The sequence below is a fragment of the Acanthaster planci genome, linkage group LG01 (assembly GCF_054643075.1).
Source record: "Acanthaster planci isolate LZ-2023a linkage group LG01, COTS_SCS, whole genome shotgun sequence".
NCBI lineage: Eukaryota > Metazoa > Echinodermata > Asteroidea > Valvatida > Acanthasteridae > Acanthaster > Acanthaster planci.
In genome coordinates this window covers 18,210,755-18,233,075 of record NC_141777.1, presented here as the reverse complement: position 1 = coordinate 18,233,075, position 22,321 = coordinate 18,210,755, and the positions used below count along the sequence as shown (strand labels likewise).

The 22,321-nt window shown below is 38.5% G+C and overlaps 1 protein-coding gene across 2 annotated transcripts in view; it reads right to left on the bottom strand.

Moving 5' to 3' along the window:
- Positions 1–20,404, bottom strand: part of LOC110978196 (voltage-gated delayed rectifier potassium channel KCNH1-like) — a 65,025-nt gene extending 44,621 nt beyond the window's left edge. For both annotated transcript variants that reach the window (XM_022232986.2, XM_022232987.2), the window contains exon 1: positions 19,747–20,404. In XM_022232986.2, the coding sequence (XP_022088678.1) occupies positions 19,747–19,825 (79 nt within the window). In that variant the 5' untranslated portion in view covers positions 19,826–20,404. The remainder of the gene's footprint in view (positions 1–19,746) is intronic.
- Positions 20,405–22,321: the final 1,917 nt, after the last annotated feature.

Sequence of the window (22,321 nt, the reverse complement as noted above, 5' to 3'; positions counted from 1 at the left end):
TTCAGGGTTCAAGAGGAAAGAATTCCATCAATTCATACAGATTCCTACACATATAGGCCTATATTAAAAAAGATGGATTACGCCTTAAAACAGTGGGCCTGATAGCACCCCCCCAGACTGGTGTCTGAGTGGAAACTTTAACTAGGTTGGTTTATTCTATGCCGACTTGGTGTGGGTTATCTCGAGATGTTATTTTGAACAAACAACAAATCTCGCAGGTCATAAAACACCTACCACCCTGGATATGAATTAAAGTTTGAGGTTGGAGTAATGCGCAAAAATGTAAGTATTTTACTTTTTAGCTCAGTTATAACAGTTGTGGATGCATTTCCAGGACACATTAAAGAAGGTGGAGTCTTTTTCTCACGAGGAATTGCATATGGCTGATGAAAATTATTTTTTCTATGAATTGTCCATAATGAGGCCAGTATATATCCATTTGCTCAGTTGTTCTATTACGCCTACGAGAACTGTAGTTGAGCTTTAATTATTAAAACAAATCGTCTCCAGTTTCTAGGTTTTCTCGTTCAGGCACTTGACTTCCTCGTGTAAGAGGCTCGCCTGCGGCATTATTATAAAATACGCATTGTTCCAAGCTCCTGGGAACTCCTTTTTATTTATTTATTTTTCTACCTCTCACATCAGTATTTTTGCCGACACAGCAGCCGGAGACAGCTTGCTTTGACGTCAGCCCGACAACAATGGTCTCCATGGCTACGGGGTAATCAATGCTTTGCTCGTGTCCATGGATGCAGCATCCAAACCGTGCTGCCTTCGTGTCTAATATGAATTGACAGCCATATAGTGGACGATCTCCAGTGCAGAATATTCCCGCCTCCTTACCTCTCTCCACTTTCACCATTTAGTGCTCGAGCAGACGCATTACATCTTCAAATAAAATAGGCCCTCTCTTATGCACTCATCAGCCAAACCGTGCGGTCCTTCGCGAAACCGAAAGTTTGGGGGGGAACTACATTTCGGTACGTTCCAGACTAATACTCAGGGGTTAACATCCAAGTATAACTTTGTTGTTTCCTTTACACTCGCAAGAGATTTAAAATAATAAGAAACCACTGTCATATTATATTTTCAGGAATCAACCCAAAATGGAAACGCTGTGTTCAAAGAAACTTGATAATAAAAGAATTGAGACATACTGGTGTTATAGTGAATGGGTAGCTCCCTTACTTATTTCATTTATACTGTCCGTTTTTTTTTTTAAAGTTCCTTAGGGCGTAACATTGGAACAGAAAAACATTTTTAGATTCCTGGTAATGTACTGACATTGCTAAGAGCAAACATCAAGAAGCAACAAAGGCAAATGTATTTCAGAAATCTTCCCTAATGAAGTTTTTAAAAGTGGAAATAATCAGTCTGTGCGTGTTACGAGACAGCTCAGAAACCCGAAATCAAGATTCAAATATCAAATCAAACTCAAACGAAACAATATTGCAGCTGTATTCAAAATTGTTACATATTTCTTCATGCTTATTGAAAGGACCCTATGATGCTCTTTTTTTCGAATTTGACAGACCATATCTGTCATTGGGTCTTAGCTATAATTTCTAAAGATGAATCCCTATTTAATTTTGATTGCCAGCAGGGCTCCGTAAGAGAGTCATGAAGGATTCAACAAGAAGTACGACTTCATTTACGCCATGTATTTGCAAACACTGCGCGGGTCTAGAGAGTGCAAAAGGGCTCCGGAAAATGGTCACCAGACTAAGCGTGATGCAAAAGTACGTGTATAGCTTGAAGGCAGGGATCGACAAAGGTGAAGAGTTTACGCTATTAAAGAAGCCGTGTAAGAATGGAGAGGTCGAAAACAATCTCTAGAACTCCACTACAGGTACTCTCCGCTAAGAGTTTGCTTTCGACTATTTAAACAGGATTTTGGACGACTAGAGCGCTGAACAGGGTTTTGTATTTATCTTTAAAAATGAACAGACACTCAATTACACTTCCTTTTTTTTCTTTACAAAACGTGTCCGCCAGTCAATCGCCGTATTTCGTCAGATGTCAGGAAACCACAACATTTTCCCCACATGTCCAAACGCCTACTGCCAGACAGACGTACTGCTTAATATATTATTAGCCTCTCAGGACGCCCAGATGTTGCTGTGCATAGGCCTATAATGCCCAAGAGTAGAAAACAGAACGCTGATGGTGGTCGTCTGTAATAAAAAAAATTACTTAATAAAAATAATGAAATGTCATGATCGGATATTTCACTACTTGTCGATGATAATTAACTCCAATAGAAACAGATATCTCATTTCAAGAGGGGAACAAGCCGTCATCCTCTGCAGCCCATGTTCTGTAGTTAGTGTTGCGACAACCAGACCTCCATGCATTGTTCCCAACGATATCATATCAAGACCAAACTGAAATAGTTAAATTGAATCGGAATTTCCACAACACTGTTTTCATCTTCCCTATTTTAGCGTTTATAATGACATTAATGGAACTCCTTCACAAAGTTACATTTACCCCCATGTTTGAATTTGTTGCTATCTATCATTGTCGAATGAATCCTTTCCATGGAACAGTGCTTCGCAGAAAGGCTTTCATTTTCTTAACAACAGCGGTGATCAAAATGGTTGATAGCGGGAGAGAGGCAAGGACATAACTCCCATGTCCCGATAGTGACATGGGGTTTCCATAATAACACAGCATCAAAATGTCGCGAGGCGTCACCTTGGCGTGGAAGATAACTTGAAAGGATAGAGCACAGAGCTATGATAAAGCATGCAGTGTGCTACTTTATTGTTTTTCTTTGCTTGCATAAGTGGGACGGTCGTTTTTCATGTTCTAGATAATTTGTTACTGCCGATAGAAGCAAACCAAATTCCTTACAGAACGACCGCGGCATTATTATGAGAGGCATAAGATGATTACATAAAACAACAATACATCATTACCACGAGTTAAAGCGATCGTACAAAGTGCAGATTGTGTCAAGTGTAGTTATTATGGTCAGCTGAACGTTATCGCTCATGTTTTCAATAACTTTGAAATATAATTATAACAATTGTTCATTAATTCAATGTAAATCCCGGGCTTTCCACAGTGTGAGTTTGAGTTTTGTCTTCCTAATTTCAAAAGCTAAACAGCGCTAGTATTAATGGTTCCCTAGATTACTAATTTGCCGGACAATGATGGATATATGCCAACACCAAATAACTCAAAGAGTAATTATAGCACGCTTTGTTTATAATACTAAGACTGCAAATCATTGCTTGGAATTTTCATAACACCTATAAGACACTAATGAGATACCATGCAGGAAGCAAAGATCGCTATTGAAAGACACCCCACTAGTTGTTATTGCGCTTCCTTTCTGAAAAAAAACCTATGATGTTCTTTGTTGAGTGCTTTAGAGTATGTTTTCTTTAAGTGGAACTTTCAACGGTATGGATATGATAATTTGCTGTTCCTTGGGTTCGATTATGTGAAACAAAGATTTCCTATACAAATAAATTCGCAAAGCAAGTAATTCATAAATAACACATTTTCAACTGAATATAAATCATGCATTGATGGTATAAAAAATTCATATTTCCGTCATCACGGAATTTATCGTAAACACGTACTGAAAACTGCCTTTAATCTCAGTGTTATGAAATTTCAAGAACTGGGATTATAGGATAGTCATAACCAAGGGTGTTGTTGAAGAGGTACAAAACTCAAAGTTGTTACAAGTTGTAAGTGTCCTAAGAAATTGTACTCCAGGCTATCATTAGGAGGAAACAAGCTCCGCAGTAGATGCATCTATAAATATTCTCGAAGCACGAGGTACAGAAATTAATATCTAAAGCCATGGACCTGCCCATAATTACGGAAGAGTTCAGGGAGAAAATCGCTTTGCTGATAGGTTATGCCGTTTTCCTCCGACAAACACTACAGTAAAAGCTTTCAAAGGCAGTACAGCAGTATATCAAAGATAATTATTGACAGAAGTACCGGGAAACGGGTGATCTTTCTGAAACATGCATGGAGCTTGGAGACTGTCATCGTGTAGAAGGTGATGAAAAGACAGACACAAGACAAGCGAGTAGCCAATCGATTCCATGGTTCATAATTCTGTACTGTGTAGTCAATTAAGATGCCAGGCCTCCATGGTAATGACCATACTTCATAAAGTATTAAGATGGGAAGAGATCAATATACTGCTTGTCACAGACAAAGGTAAAACGTCTTTTACTATTTAGATATAATTAACAAGCTGAGCCTTATTTCTGTTACTACGACGATTTATGTTACATGTTGATAAATATTAAAGGTTCATTAACGACAAGAAACAAGAAACTTCTGATTGATAACCACATAGACAATTTTACTTTTATTAATATTACTATAGTTCCACCTCGCCTTGACCCAATAGGCGTGTTCGGGCCTCAACACGCTCCGCACCTCATTATGATCGATGGCCAATTGTTAAAACACACTGTCTAATAATCCATCCTGTCTTTCCCCGTCACACCCTGCTCGGCACGTTTTACCCATGAAAGCCAATAATTACAAGTAGTAGCTACCTACCAGTTGGCAGCTTCGATGTACATGTACATGCCTGATCAACTGACGCAAATATTTATGCGCTTTCGGCAAAATGAATGTCTGTTTTCGCCGTCAAATCGTGACCACGTACATTCAAGTCGGTTTTAAGAAGCTACTTTAACTTGGCTTTATTTTACCACGATATTTTATTATTTAAGCACGATGAAACAATTGTAGCCTCTTCTAAACGCCAACCAAGACATATTTATTTTTACAGTTCTGGGTACGTGTAAATTTACTCGTATATGCGAGCAAAAAAATCAACTGAATTTAAAGGTAGGCCTACTATGTGGAGGAACTCGACAACGGGGTTAGTGAAAGAAATTCCAGGTGAAAAAAAATTGATTTATATAGGTCCAACGGAAATTTTTGTCAATCCTCCTCTTTCTTTGGAGGTCTATATTGTTTTACTTTTCCTCTCAGAACTTCGACCCATGTCCTCACGCGATTGTTTTCCTGGGAAACATTTGTTATAAGTTGGCCCTGTCCCCAATTAAGCATCCAGGTCTGAATTTGATCCGCCCGGCTTCTGTCACACTACACACTCAAACCCACACGTCTGGGTTCAACCTACCCGGTCAACTCTCCTTGCACAAGGTAAAATTTACATCTCCTCCATAAAACTAATCCTATTCATTAGTCTTGTAAATTCTATAGATTCAATTTATTCAACAGTTAAAATCCTCTCAAAATTCGAATTTGCCAGTACATTACTGCACAAAACATAAATCTGTGTGCTGAATATATTATAAATTCCTGTAATGGTATTTAGATCCCTGCAGAAAGCTCCTACTTTGGAACTCTTGAGGTAGCAATTAAAATATACTCGAAATTATGCTTTACGGATTTTTATTGGTAAACTTAAACTTACTTAGCCAATAACTCGTGTTAAGCGTTAACCGTACACTAAACTCCCTCAAAAATGCTAGACTGTGACTCTAGCTATCAAAGGCAGTTCTAACAAAATACATTAAAGTTAGAGGAAAGAGGTATGTATATAACTTCAAATTAAATAAGTGTACTGGTGAGAGTAATCAGATATCGGAATTGAATTTCCTTTTTTTTCAGTTGATGAATAAGTAATTACAAAAAAACAAACTCATACATGACATATACAGAAACCCAAGTTTCCAGTATTTTTAAATACTGGGTTTTGGGCATTTTATTCCGCATTAACTGGAAATATCGCTTTCCAGTACGTGTGCTGATCTATCATCATGTTTGCAGCAGCGTACCAGAAGACGATATGAAGAAATACCAACACAAGATTAGTAGGTGATAAAGGGAGGGCACGCAAGTTACAAACTGACGGGGATAGTCTCTAGCCTTGTCAAAATCTCCAGTGCTGTCAAATTTATCGCAGTGGCAATGATTTATTTGAGTTTTCTACAGCGACCATGTGATTATTGTTGTTGCTAAGAAAAGATACTTTACAAAAATATTTCTGTAATCAAGATGTGCAACTTGTGGTTGGACGCTGGATTCAAATTATTAACAAAACAAATTCTCCCTACACACTTCTCATAGGCCTATACAACTTAGGTACCAATATGTTTTGGAAATGGCACAACAGACATTAAAACACAGATTTAATGGGGGAGAGGCATTTACAACTGCATTTAAAAAATCAAATTGCATGGGCCCATTTAAAAAAGAAACACGTTTTCAATGTTCCGTACAACGCCCGCATAAGACATTTATACCGATTACTGAGTCCTATCACATTCGTTTCTAGAACAGCACTCACACTAAGTTGGTGCACGAGAAAGAACCGTTTAAACATCATTCTATAAAGTTGGAGCAACTTCTTTTCCCTGAAACGTCTGTGAATAAACGCCCATACCGCGCTGACTAATGGAAAGCATTTAACCAATCTATTAAATAAATCAACAGCATTGAAAAACAACTGTCTGGAAAATCACGACCAATTGTGAGAGTGAGGCAATGGAGATAAGCCGGTGCTTTAACGACCTTTGCGCAAAATGTATGTCATTTGACGAAAGGTACAAAACGTCATAGCCATTTTGCAGACTTTCACAGGAAACCATTAACGCTCCGTTCACTGCAGGTGCTAAACTATTACGAGGCGAATTAGACGACGGTATTTTGTTCAGTTGTTAGTTCGATAGATGCTATCAATGCGTGAAGTCTCGGGATTTCCTCCTAATGAATTATTGATTGTTAACGTTTGCAACGGATGTATGAGCAACATTACCCCTTCGTGGTGTCATGAAAGCCTGCATCACCGTGCTTTTCGGTTTGGTGTGACGTTTGCGTTTTTAGTAGATTATAGACGAGTCATTTGGTTACATCAACTCCTACATCTTGCATCTTTCCTCGTACATTTGCCCATATCTTCATTATTATTTACGAAGAGTTGAGGGCATTTATTTGAATACATTGCAAAATTGTACATTAGGCTACAGTCGCTTAAAACAAATTTCAGAGCGTTTTAAATTTGGTTTGTATAGACAAAAGTAAAGAGACACAAAGTAAAGCGACACGAAGTAAAGTGGTGCCTTCTCGTTCAGCAGCTACAAAGTGTCGACTAAGCTCCAGAATATCAACATTCCATGTGTTTGTGCTGAAGTGGGATTGGTTGTATTTGGCGCAGCACAAAAAGTCGGATGGCTACAAAAATGTCCCATGCATGAGACACCTGACAAACTAGTAAAAAATGAATTCGATATGGGCTTATTGAGAACAGTTGTAGAATTCGCAAATTTGAACGTCCACATATTGAAAAGTGGGTTTTTCTATATAAGGGGGAAACAGCTCCATCAAGAGACAATCACAGATGACAGCTAATAACACTGCATATGGCACCACAGCAGCCAAATGCTCGAACAAACAACACAATGAAAGCAACGGAATAAAAAAAATATGCACAAGCACATCCAAAATACACCAAACAAATATCCTAATGTACATACAAATCACACTTTATTGGAAGCTTTTTTTCTTGCAATACCTAGAGGGTCAGTGTCTTGAAGCTTTATATTCTGGATGCAGGTTTCGAAATAAAACGCTGAATAAATATTTTACATTCTTTTCGACAATAAACGATTCGTCCGAATTGTGTATGACGACGATTTCATTGGGAATTGGTCAATCAAAATGCTTCATGCAGTTCCATTTATATCGATGATCTCTCCGACAACTTCACTGCTTAATAACATAAGGTATTTTAACGAGGAGAGTGGCTAAAATGGAATTTTTCCATTTCACAATAGATGTCTTCAAATTTAAGAACCAATTTACAATTGCACAGACTAAAAACTACAGCGCTCTAGCTAGTGCAGGAGTGCATGTTGTTTGGTTGAAACATCGGACGCATAATCTATCTTGCTGTCGTCTTGCATCAAGTGTCGTACTCATCGTGAAAGCTCGCCACAGTAAAAGCTCCGGTGGTGCTTACCTGCATTAGGCCACTTTTGTGGTATTAAATCTATCTAGCGTTCGACTCTTCCCGATCAAAGGACACAACATCGGCATTAATGGATGGAGAGGTTCCCAAAGCAACGAACAAATTACACTTAAAAGCAATCAACCTATCAGGCAATTTTAGTACCCCAAAAATTACTGGGGTCATTCCTTGCATAATCATGACGGTGCATTGTTAACAAAAGTGTATTTTGATAAAAGCAATAGTGCAAGCTTTTCAGCAAGAATCCCTGACTGCTTTTGAAATAAATGGATGCTCGTATACCTTCAAGGTTTTTTGTGATTCTGTTCCACTAACACCTGTGTCGTTGCCTTCCATTCACGGGCAGACTTGTTACTCAATTACAATTAGGGGACAAACATTAGAAGACAACCATTCAGAGAAGGACAAATATTATATTATGTAAATGTAGTCATTTTTCTACGTTCAGCTATAAAATGCATCTGGCAAGGGTGGATCCAGAACAAAAGTTTTGAGGGGGCCAAACTTGGTTTTGTATGGGGGGGTTGGATTTTTTTTCATATTACCGTTACTAGCCTTTCAAAAAGCTGAGGCTAGTCGGGGCTTTTTTACACGCTGAAACGAAGGGAAATGAACAGACCAAATACGGCCATTTCTCACATTATTTTTCAAAAAAGCAAAAAAGGTCCTTGCGGGATGGGGCATGGCCCCGTCCCGCCCTTAATCAAGGGACATATTAGTGTCTATAATTTTGTGAAAATATTGCTTGAAATAACGCATAGCCATAATTCGTAAAATGCAGAGCTTAATGTCGTGAATTAATGCTTTCTTTCAGCGTGGCTACACTCACGCATCAAAGAGAAATGATAATATTAAATATTAAAATATTCTATTCTGTCAGCAAATTGTAGGTTTGGCATATCGTGTTGCTGTTTAAACTGCAACTGTTTCCCTGTGCTACATACATGACTGTATAAGGGCTAATATTTGGTACCTTTATTCGAATACATAAAGATTAAAAATGTCAACAATATATTTGCCAAAGGCTTTTACCAATGGTGTCAGGTATCACAATTTACCTTCCCCTTACACAGAAAAAACAAGTTTCCGACAATAAATAGGCAAGATTTTCCAGCTTTTAACTTGTGAAATCAATGGAAAGGTTTGCCAATGTATCGAAGCTCAACACAGTTTACAACATGTATGTATTTATATTCTTCCATTTACAAAAATGTACTTAGAATGTTGTTGGAAGTCGTTCAGCTTCAATGTAACTATTGAAAACAGATCTTCATGCGCTGAAGCACACGTCTGTGTATAAGCTAGGGTCGGATGAATTTGTTAACGATAAATTTAATTAAATTTAATGGATCTCAGAAAGATAATTTGTTAATTTTACATGTAAATGTTATCAGGAATATGTTGTCAAGGACTTGCTTTTTCCATATTTAAATTTAGTTAGGACGTTATAACACGACAAACTCATGCTTCATAATATTCACCACCAAAACTGAATTCATGCAAACTTAAATGGAATTTTCAAATGGGTGTCAGCTTATGAGAACGATTGATACTCAGCGACGCATATTTCTACACTGCCGGTAGATCGATTTCATTAACGCAGGTTGATTTCCATCACTTAATGATCTACGTGGGCTTGCGATTAGCATATACATTACCACCACAAACCAAAGACATCTGTAGGTACATCAGTATCAGTCGATCTGGTTTTAATCTACTTCAAAAAATCGAAGGAAAAGGAGTGTGTTAGTAGCAAGATAATCACGTAGATTAGGTCTATATACGTGTGATTGACTTGACCATTATGCAACTACTTGACTGGATGTTTGAGAGTCTTTTATTGTGAATGTGTCACAGATACTGCAGGTGTCTGGTAGCTCAGACATCTGCATCATTCAAAAGATGATTTGATGCTTTCAGGTCACTGATGAAAATAAAATCGCATTTACAGATGTTTGTGATAAAAGCTCAAGGATAGGGTGACAATTATTGTAAAAAGGATCACTTTTCTTGTCACTTTCAGCATCAAAAGGCTACCCTGAAATCTATTGCTTCAGACTAAAAAAACCTTACGTTACAATTTTCTTTTTTAAAAGTCAGTGTTGGAAAATATGCACAGTAAACATGTATGTGTATTGCAATCGATCACTTTTGTGCCAGAGCAGTTACATAATTACCTTTAATACTTTTCCTTTTAAGTACAATGTTAAATTCCAGTGAATTTTTTAAAGTTATGGTACAGCAGTGCTAAATCAACCAGCTGTAAGCCATGAGTTTATTTTTTAACAAGCACCGCCCCCTCTGAGAAATCATGTGGCTATTGTCATGACAAGGGAATTTCAACCCGAAAGCCGTTAATTCGAAAAGGAAACATTAGCACTGACGAAAGTGTCTGGAAACTCTGTGATACTCATACCAAGAAAACCAAGCAATACAGTAATGCCGATACGTTAATGCATTGATGCTTAGATTAGGACAATGCCAGAGATAGTTCACTTAAAGCCCTCCTTTTTTCTTGGATTATGCGTTAAAAATGCAGTCATGAGGTTTAGTGAATCCTAGACAAAACACGTCAAACACTTTGAGGAAAGCTTATCCTATTTAGCTTCACCATCTCAAATGTGTCGATGTACCCAATGTAGCTGCATATGAAAGTTCTTATTTTAACTTGGCTTTATCAATCCAAAGATTTAAAGACAACGATTTCTTTTTTAACTTGCTCCAACGTTTTCGATTGATAAAATTTCAATTTCCAATCTGTGTAAATACTGCGAAACACTGGTTTTTTTTCAATGAAACGCTTGTTAATGTTTCAGCAAAATGAGAAATTTTACAAGCAAGATTTTGTCTGACAAAATTACACATCTGTGAATTTATTTAGTATCAGTTGACTTAAAAAAGCCCCCCCCCCTTTTTTTTTTCTTTTTTTATGACCCTGGACGCATCCACCTTAAGCTGAGATAACCACAGTCTTGCAAATAGGGCTAGTTCTTGTTTCAGGTTACACAATCGAGACTAACCCGCGTCGTTCATTATAAACCACAAAGTGAAATGCGACCCCTGGGCACGTAAGGTGATAGTCCTTGCTGCCGCACGCACGTTGAGAGTTCCACCGGGAGATATACTTGTGACAGAGTTCGTCGACTCGACATAGGCCTACTAGACTTTAAAAAAGATCACTTCGTGCATGGTGCATGCGACAGCAAAATAATATACCATTTATGAGTCACTGAAGCATTCTGAATTTTTCATGGAAGGTCACTGACGTACATAAACCTTAAAACCTCTTTAAAAGACTGTTGGAGGAATACCAAGTTATTAAACCGTGGTCTCAGTCCTCATTTATGTACATTTCTTTGTGAAGAACGTAACGATGAGCGTCTCTAGCAAAATGACCTCCCGCGGGCACGGCTCAGTGCATTTCTTAATAGGACTTCTCACATTTCCCAAAGCTAGTAGTAATAACGAAGTTTAGTCTCACTTCCATGCACGGTTTGACTCTTATTACTAAGTGACCCATGCAGTAAACAGGCCAGGTCCCGGTGTGCTCATGGTGTGCCAGTGTGGTCGTGCTTTTATCAATAGTTTGTATTGGTGAAATTAGAGGAATGTTCATTTTCAAAATCCGTTTTAGCATTTAACACAATAAACAAAGCTTTCGTGGACAAATAAAAGCATAAGACGCATGGGCAACAAAAATTTCATAATCCCTGCCTTTCACTAATTCTCACCTCAATCGTTTGAAGTACAAACTGATTTTCTACTGACGCAGCTTGACATGGCATGGTTTTAAAGCCATTTTATACCTCAGGCGAATGCAAAAGCGAAATGAATGTGTCTTCACAAAATCTGGAGCTAAATTTCGTGGAGTTGAAATGTGTTCAACTCTTGCGAATTCGCTGAGAGGACACAAATTCACAAATTCGTGTTCGCTTTTCCGCCAAGTAAAATGAGTTGATAGTAGCACAGGAGAACCAAACTGTATTATTCCGTTCAACACCTTTTGCCATTACACAGCGTAAATGGCATAAGGAAAATTTGTGCACAAGCAAAACTTGACACATGCCTCTTATTGTAAGTGTAGCACGCAGGTTAGGCGAGAATTAAAGATCGTGTCTGAAATACATGGCCACAGCCAGCAATACCACCAACGCCCATGATGATGGCGCAGCCACTAGGTAGTGGCTTCTATTTGCGTACGTGCTATTTCGAGTTATAGTATAATAATTCGAAGTTGAAAAAGGCTACATTGAGTCGTCTCTTTCAAACTAGATCATGAAATTTCACGACGCCGGTGGCACTAAACCACAAGTGTTTTCATATTTAAAACACTAATTATGATATTTAAAGTAATGTTGGTTGATTGGCAAACAGTGGTGCTGTGTTCCGTTTAATAGCTCCGGGCGGTGATGACAAAAGTAATTATTATAGCCGTGACTGTGACTGCACTTAATGTTGCAATTAATTTTGAATTTTTTGTTTCTATCAATGAACAAATGACCAAGAAAGTGTGATTATATGTAAACAGACAAAAATAGTCAAAATTCTTCTCTAAGATCCATTGAATCACTCACAATTGTCTTCAGTTGTCTTCAAAAATTACGGATAAATGAATTTCGTGTGCCAACCTTGTAGAGTGTGATCAAATTTCTCGGATCGGCAATGGATTTCATGTGGAGATCAATGTGAAAAAAGTTCAACAAATTCGATTGCATTTTGACACAATCTACGAATCCCATTAAAGTTGGGCTCAGGTGCACTGTCAAAGAATGTGCGAGATCGTACACTCGATCTTAACGACCAAACTTTCAACAGCATACCAAATGTATTATTCAGGGTGCGCAAATAACATACGCATGCTAGTAGCCGTTCCATAAAGCAGTGTCATAGTATCCACTTATTCTGGAAGACCACATTTTATCTTACTGGGAGGGGCCAAGGAGGCCCTCTGGACCAATATCAGGAGGGATGGGGCCTAAGCTCCTCGAAACCGTCCTGGATTGGCAACGGTGTATATTCTATGCATGCTTCAGGGTAAATAACTGTTTCCCATATGAAATTTTCCCTAAGTGGCGCCAGCCCACGTAATGATGGAGACCAACGCTGAATACAAACTTAGCCTGCTATGAGCCAAAACTCGCTCTACGAATTAATATTACGACTATACCTCTTGTGCTCGTGGGCCTACCAAAGTAGACTGAACCTTCTATTTGTGATTACTGAAGTTCATTTTTTTAATCATTCAAGAGAGTAGGTCAAAAGTCATTCCGTACACAGATGGGTATATTGCTGCGTTGGGTAGGATGATACACGATAAACAAAAAAACTAAAAGGGTGGCTGCAATCCATTTTGAATACAAATCTTCAAAATGCACCTTTGTGTCTCACCCTATTTCCAAATTTTGTTTCACGATTTCAAAGGAGATTTTACTGCCTTTTTGGATTTTGTGCTAATGAGTATTTCCATCTTCACGAGCAAAACTGTTATGTTGTCCCAGGAAAGAGGCTCAATGTTACATAGGTTGGTGCACAAAAAAGTCCCGTATTTCAATTTTGCCGGACTAAGTAATCTCCTTGCTGATTCAATGCTGCAAATGTGCATAGCAATAAACAAGTGTGAATCCCTTTCTCAGAAATATTTTCAGCAAGTACATTCTGGGTTACCGATTTTAAAAGAAAAACCTGTACACTGAATATGTCTTCCTGGATGACATCACAGCAGAGGGATAGCATGGGTAATTTAAAGTGTTTAAAAACTGCACTTTCCAAAGAGTTTAACAAAATAGAAGTGTAGAATAGTTTTCAGACAGAGTACAATATTGCAGATAAATTGTGTCTAAGAGAACTTCATTGCAGCTACATTTTTGGGCTTGTTTCGAATGATCAAATATATACGAGATATACATATTTTATCATAATCATGTTAATAGCTTCATGGCCCTATGCACAATGCACAAACTGAGCCATTTTTCGTTTACAACAAAAAACCCGTTGTGCGATTTTCTTGGAAATAGTTCTTCAAAAATGGCATGTAACGCACCGGCATCGTGCAGTATTTTTAGTTTTCTTATTATCTAAAGGTCTCCTGTAACTAGCTGGATATGTTTTCCAGAGTGTTTACTCAAATCATAAAGCACACTTTCCGTTCTGCACGAGTCTTTTCTGTGCAATCATTCGTGACTTCACTAATGCATTTGGGTTCAGTACAAACATGGCGTAGTTTGTAAGACAGCACTTGGCAACGCAGCGTTATGTTCAGTGAGTGGTCGAGGTAAATGTCAGGTTGCTATCGACTACAACGTGCATTTTCCTCACAGTTGCAAAATATAATACAAATAAGACCCTCTGTCACTTACGAAAAAGCAGGCTACATCTTTGATGCACAAGAATTTTGTTGGGTATTGTTCAATAACATCGGTTACTAGTCCTAGCTCTGTATATTCCAGAATGATAGTGGCCATTGCACATATTTCTTGCAGTCGTTTTTAAAGCGCTTTATTTTTCTCAGACTAGCCAGGCCCTAAAGAGCTTCCTTGATTGTCGTAAGAGTTGCATGGGCTGTTACATCGATTCGACTGTTTTGCGTATCCAAGATGGGAGATGATCGATTTTACTTAAAATGACAGCCATCATTTTTCATATTTGGACTCAGATTAATTTCTGAGACCATTCAAACTGGTCCTTAAAAGAAAGAAGTGAATTATTTCCACAGTTTCATGTAATCTTAATTTAAAGCATTTATCGTTCACTGAACCGTCATAAAAGAATTTGATTAGCGAAGAACTTCACAGTGAAGAACTACAGCAAAAGTGAAGCACGTCATGGGTAAAAGAATTAACCTATCTATCACATCATCTTCAGCTTTGCACTTAGCTTCCGTTTCTATGGTAACAATTTCTACCATTTCTGGGGAGTAGTTTTCTCCTGTAGAATTACCTTATCTGACTCTTGTAAGGTGAAATGGTAAACTAAGAGATGTTTCAATTTGTAACAAATTCAATACGGTACTGAAACAAGAGGAAAATATTTGATTTTATTAAATTTTGGTCATTCTAAATTACTTTGATGATATTTTTCTTGAAAGCGCTACTTAACACCAGACTTCAATCCTTGTTAATATTTCTGTTACGTACCACTGGTGTCTAACCTGCACAAAGATGCACAATTGAAGTTACACTCTGGAACGAAGACATTTATGTTGAAGAGCAGGACTATCGACAGATAGGCCTACATACAGTGCGTACTGTGTGGAGGAAAGTCGACGTCGCTATAAGCAGCGCTTATGGACTGTCTCTAAGGATTCAAACTCAGAAACTGCATCTATATGGTAGGCCTATGGAAATCAGCACGAAATTGGCGGGGAACTTGGAAACTTATCAGACTTGCTAATTTGATCTGTCATGATTTACTGCGGCTCATTACAAAATATTTATATGTATATAGGGGGACATTTGAGGAAATATAGGCCACCTTTTAGTCATTTAAGTGCTGATGCTCAAAGAAACTTCAACAGAAGTTGGCAGTTAATTTCATCGATAAACTCAATATGGTATCTAGGAGTTTATCAGCTGAAGGTCACATTTAGATACAATGCGGTCCCTTCGGCCCGCACGCTTGACAGAGGCTGACTAATTAATCACGGCATAGCAACCATGTGCACGGAGGCCAGCGTAATCACAAAGTCATTATAATAAAGTAATCAAATAATAACCAGCAAATACAGGCGGATCGATATGTAGCACCTTGCTAACATTGAAGTGGACATAACGAAGGACAATAACCAGCTTGAAAAATCGCCAGTTATATTGCAACTGCATTGCATGTACAGTGTTTGTTTTCGGTTTAATGGAACCAAATTTTGGAAAGTTATTGTTTATATAATAAACAATAACATACAATTATATTTTGATTGTGACTTGACCAAATTAAGAAAATTGCATTGAGTATAAATGTGATAAGTAAGGCAAACATAAACTGCCTCCTAGTTCTTTATTTTTAAACAAGACCTAATCGGTATGTTGCATTTCGGCAGGGTATAGAATATAACTTTAAAAATATTAACAGCATTTAAGCGATGTCCAGTGGGCAAACAAATTACATGTGGTTTTACATGACAAAATAAACTATCAGACAATTTATGAAGACTAATCGGTACTTCGAATGTAAATAACACAAGAATTTTCGAACAGAAGGTTAGGGCCTTAAAAGGAATGAGCTATTTTCGTACCAAAATAGTGAGAGCATTTTTTTCTTGCCTATGATCGTCCAAATTCATGGGCGGGAAACTTCAATACAAATGTAGATTTTTAATTCTTTAAAACCTTTAATTCATAATGTTTAGCTTTCATACTTAAGGAAATCTACTGGGATGTGAGAAATTTTATCAAATATGTTAACTTGAGGATTCGTGAATATTCCGCATATTTATACAAGCAACACAACATGAAGCGTGAGTGCGATGAATCATAGTACATAGAAAATGTAATGAAAGTTCCATTACGGGTCTCAAGATGCATAATTACGCCAAAAGGGCTGACATTCAATGTTTGTCATTCCCGTAACCATGACGCAGGTTTTACTATCAATAATGTCGAAACCTCTTATATTGTCAACAGCCATGCCAACAAAAACCTGACAACAGATTAAAACGATACATCGATTCTAAAGCTCCCGACGGATGAGCGCGAAGTCCATTCTATCTAATAAAGATTCTTGGCATTAAATCTCTTCCAAACTTTCATCTTCTTTATACGAGCGTTTCACTTCCACTGTCCACTTTTCATATGAAAACAAGTACACTTCGGTTAGATCGATTTATGTCATTGAGGTAGCCTGATGCAGATTGAATGTTACATCCATATTATGCGTCACAATGACTGAATTGATAATCCTTGGCAAGCATACATCTTTTAGACTCACGAGACGGGTTTCCGAAGTCCAGGTCCAGACCAAACACCTTTTGCAGGTTGTTTCCTTTGCAAGGATATCAACCTACGGCTTGTGTATCAAGTGAATGGTGAAAAAACAATTGGCAAGGAAATTGATCGACAACTGAACTGCAGCTTTGCATGAAACGCTCTGACATGAATCCTTGTCTTTGAGTGCAGGACTCAAGCGCGGCTGAAAAATCTATACAGTCACCTGCGGTCGGTGAGCTGTTAAAATGGTCGGAATGTACTGCATTGTGTCTTAAGCACCACGAAAACGACGACAGATGCTCACTAATTAGATGGCTGCGCGCTGTACGCTGCTTCGCTGGTGACCAACGTGTACTTGGTCGATGCAGGAAGCACTGGATCGAAAACGTGTACCCAACTTGAGCATCGAACAAAAACCGCATTAGAAGTCAGCAGGCGTACCGGCCTTGTCTTCCAGTAAACATCCCCACAAAGCGAGGAGGAATGAGCTTGAAGTTGAATTGGAAGAGGATAGTTCCCTACCGTCATTTAATGACTTGGAAATATGTGGAGGACTGTAACTTGCTTTGTGTAAAACGTTAGGGAAATATATTTCATTCCAAGACCACTTACACTCTAAAGATTGAATTTAATGAAGTCTATTCAGACCAAACTATGTCCATCCCGATGAATATTGGGGGTATGGCATTGTCTTTTTTTTATTCGGTTTATTAGTTATTCCTTCGTTTCCATATTTAACGTCCTGAGTAGAAGCAGAGGCGCTGAAATTCATTCAAACCCATTGACACACGAAAGATAAATCAAAGTGACAGTATCTAAGGAGAGCTTCTTCATTAATTAAAAAAATCAAAATAATGGTAAGGGATGTTCTTTCGAACTGGGACTTTCAAAACAAGATTTGAACAATTACTGTAGTATTAATGAAAACATAAACCATGCAAGATGTACTGATAACTTTTTTTTCTAAATTGATGTCAATCTGGTAGGTGAGGAGTTTGAAAGAGTGTATTTAAACTGCTTAAAAAGGAACTTGTGCGAGTAAGACAAATACACTGAAAATATTTGGGGCGCAGTTCTAGTCATAACAACGAAAACAGCTTATGCAAATGCCATGATGAGCTCTGTTGGTCAATGGTCATTCAGGCAAGACAATAAACTCTCATTGCCAGAAGCCAAGACTGTAAGACAGTGTCCAAATTACTTGGCTATGTCTTCGAATTACACGCAAATCTATGGGTAGTGGGTGCATATTTTCAAGCCACAGCCAAGAAATCGGAAACAGACCTTGCGATCATTATTGTGCACGTCCGATGCGGGGGCTGTTATCGGCTGTCGATACATGTATGTGCATGTATGATGAACGTAACTATATAGATTTCAAATTTTAAAGATTAATATTCACAAGCGATTTTGCTGCATAGTGTAAATACGACTAAATTGCATAAGCAAGAAGCGCTTGTGTCCAGGCCAGCAATTAAGGATGTCTGTATCATCTATGTGAGTTTGAGTTCAAGCATTGATTATCTCCCAGCGGGATCTTCAAAGGACCATGGAAGAGAGGAAAAAACACTTAAAATTAGAAGACATGTTTTCATAATTTTTTAAAAACTAAGGTTGTTCTTTTTGAACTTTGTTCCCCTACATACTAAACCAATTCAGTTCAGTGGAAATAAAACATAAACTCGCCAGGGCAATTGTTATTGCTAATCACCCTTGGAGAAACAAGTGCGACATTTTGTGTCCAAGGTGTAGAAAATGCAATTTGCCGTTTTCGTGTTTTGGCATAAAGAAATGTTCAAAAATCTGCAGAAAAAGGCCAACCTGACAGAATGGGCAAGGAATTGTTTTCACAAAATATTTCGAATTAGACTAAATCACTTCCGGGCTAGAAAATGTGCCCTTTGCTGTGGAAAACTTTAGACTTGACACTTTGGTCTTATGGGCAGATGGTAACAGATTTGATCCAAATTAATTGCGCAAGATTTAAGGTCAAGCTTGTATAATTTTGTAGCTTACCTGTAACGAATAAGTTTTCCATTTGTGACGCTTTGCACAACTCTTTTTGCCGAAAGGATGAAACAGTTTTCCGAGGATGTTCTGCTTTCATTATTATGCAGGTTTTTGCAATAGCAAAACGTATTGTTGATATTAAATTAGATTTGAACCTATTCTGCGATTCTAGAGCATTCTGCGATAGAAGAATTACGAATGATTTAGTTATCCATCAGCCCATATAATTATATTTTGTAGTATGAGAATACATACTGAATATTAGAGTGACACAAATTTATTTCGAATAGCTTTACTAGGTAATCTTCCGTCGTGACAAATGCGTGTAATTTGTTCCATTTCATTTACATGTCACGCGTGGTTCATTTTAATGTTATTGTGGCATTGCTGAAAGTGGATGACTTATTTACAAAATTCTCAAACTACTGTAATGAAACGAAATATACTGATATTTTATTTATTTGACATGACACTACGAAAATGTGCATGGTATACATTTATGAGAGAGTTTGTTGACAAAATGTAATCATCGTGCTATATTTGGAAAGATGACGATAGTTTTAACGGCAGTTAATTAAAGAAATTTTCCACTAAAGAACATCCTATAACTTTTCCATTTGAGCATGCAATGTTGCAATGAAGCAAATACTGCCCAATGATCAAGAAAGGCTGTCGTTTCTGCCGGTTAAAATAACTAAGTTTTGTTCCCGATAGCATATCGTAACGGCTTACGAGTAATTGTGCTACGAATCTTCCGGCGATGCGTGACATTTTTCTCCTTAGAAAAACAGACACAAGGGTACTACACATTTAGACCACTGGGCTTGCACTTACGTTGGACGGCGGATCTTCTGATTATGCTCTCCAAGAAGGTGTTCTGTGGGGCCACAAGGCCCCGCCTTGACGTAGGCATTGTTCGCCAAAAAGGGGCACCTCTCAGGAACTTGTCGACCTTATTTCCTAGCGTTTAGATCCAAACAGACGCATCTCCAAGCCAGCTGTTGGTAAACAATCCATGATTTTGCCATTGTGCGAAGGAAAGCACTGTTGCCGAACGGAGCGAGGTACGACGTTCTTGAAAGCGCATGGCTGTGTGCTCGCCTCGTCTGTTGGTTCAAGCCGGTATCAGCGAAATTACGGCGCTGATCAACGGTCGGCCTTGTACATGTTGACGGGGTTTTCATTATTCATGCCAGTATCACATGCTGGCATCACAAACCAATAGACGCATACGTTCTGCTGCTGCCTCCGAGAGGTACCACTATAAGCAAGCCGTAAATTGCCAAAGGCAGACGGCACCGCCGTTACCACGGCAACTAAATTTGCGATGCAATGTAAGACTGGGGCGAGACCTGGCCCCGCCTCGAGATGTATTCAGGTAGACCTATGACTCTTGTTAGCTGGCCCTGTTTCCCGCAATATGGAAAAGAGGAAGGGGTCCTTTTCTTAAGGAAAGCAAAAATTTATTCAGGTAGTCAATACTCTGCTCAGGTTGTTAATATTCTGTATGCAGAGCTTGCTGGTTAATTGATGGCTCGGTAACAACACACTTAGAGCCCCACGAACCACGCAAGCATAATGCACATTTCACAAAATAACAGCGACGCTTTCATCTTGGTTTCACAGTAATGCCGCTATCATAATTCAAGTGTCGGGGAGTTCGAAGGTCTGGGGCACTAATGGTACTCACACATTATGCACACCAAAGCTGTTATGACGTTCGATCACGCAAAATTTTAGACAAATGCATCTATGGCCGTATGAGGTGTAGCCATTTTGGTGACAGTATAGACATAGGCAGGCTGTATTAAGTTGCAAATTCATGCCCTGGACAGTCATCCTGGGTAAGTGACAAAGACATACAGAGACTGCATGGGCCTCATAACATTGTTAAAACGCGTACTCTCTTACAAAATCAACATTACAAGTGTAGTGTGAAATAAGGTAACAAATCGTCAAAATCCCTTGTAAGAAACTCAACATTACAGTCAACAGTGTTATGGAAAAAAGTATCTGAAATTAAACACGTGCGAAGTAAAGTGTGAGGTTGGAGACACGAAACTTAAACAGCTAGAAATTATGTTAAGCCCCTTTACACTTCATAGAAGCAAAAAAGGGGAGACCGAGGTGGACGGATCAGGCTTGGTCTGAATATTGCTCTGACTCCCTGCCAATGTGGCCCCGTCATCCTGACACCCCATGCGGCTAAATGGACCGAAGAAGTAACAGTCAACAGTGCCCCATAGACACACACAAGCCTGGTATGTTCAACATTTATGCTCTTCAGAGACTTCAGAGAAACCTTAATCGCAGACTTACAAGAGTACTGACAATGGGCATAATAAACTTAGACCGTCTAAAGGCCTGTTCTCTCTGGGATTTATTGAACACAAACTTAGCTCAAATGAGCCTCCATGAGTTCACAAGAAACATAACCCAGCAACCATCCCTTCAGCAATAAACGAACAAAGCCTGAGCAAGGTTGTTCGAACTCATTTGAACAAAATTGTAGATTTCGTAGCGTAAGTTTTCGGGGTGGGTACTGTTCAATTGTCGTCTCTGCAGTGAGGGGACAGTACTGTACGCTACATGACGGGGCCACTACGACCCTTTATAAATGTGGTATCCATACCTGGTTTTCAAAAGTAAAGTGAGGTAAAGTAATAAAGCTAGGTATGAATATCTCAGACTTTTCAGACGGTTTTTCGTTAGACATTTTTGTCTCCTGCGGTGTGTTTATCTCCACCCAAACTCTATAAACGCTGTACACTTGAATTCCCACCAGAGCACGTGTACTGTACATGGTCGTAACTCTTTGAGAAAGATAAAGACAATAAAGCAACAAGGTCTGCAACAGCCTCCCAAATTAGGAAACTTTGAAGTATAAAGGGGACAATCTATCATTCGAAAGAGGGAGTATTTTTATTACATTAGCAACCACTGTTACAACTGATAATGAAGAAACCAACGGATAATGTATCAACGTACTATGGAGTTCTGGAAGTGCCATCCGACTTGTTCAGATCCTGACATATATTTCTCGGGATGGGGACATAATAAAGACAACATGTCAACATCCTGAGATAATTTATCACGGGATGAAAGTTGAATGATGACAGCCTCATATACTTTATCATAGGATGATTACACTCTAAAAGTTGGGTGGAGACATCCTGAGATAATCATTATCTCAGGACTTCGTCATCCAGAGACACCCAGCAAATGTCATGTCTACTTCACTGAATGTAACAAGCGGTTAGGCATCATGACGTTGTATCAATCTAATTAATATCATGTATGGCAATAGGAAGACAATACTTTAAAAAGACAAAAGTACCTCAGGTCACCTGTGTGTTTTCAAGGTGGTTTGTCAATGCACCCATTCACAAAATCAATAATGTCATTATTC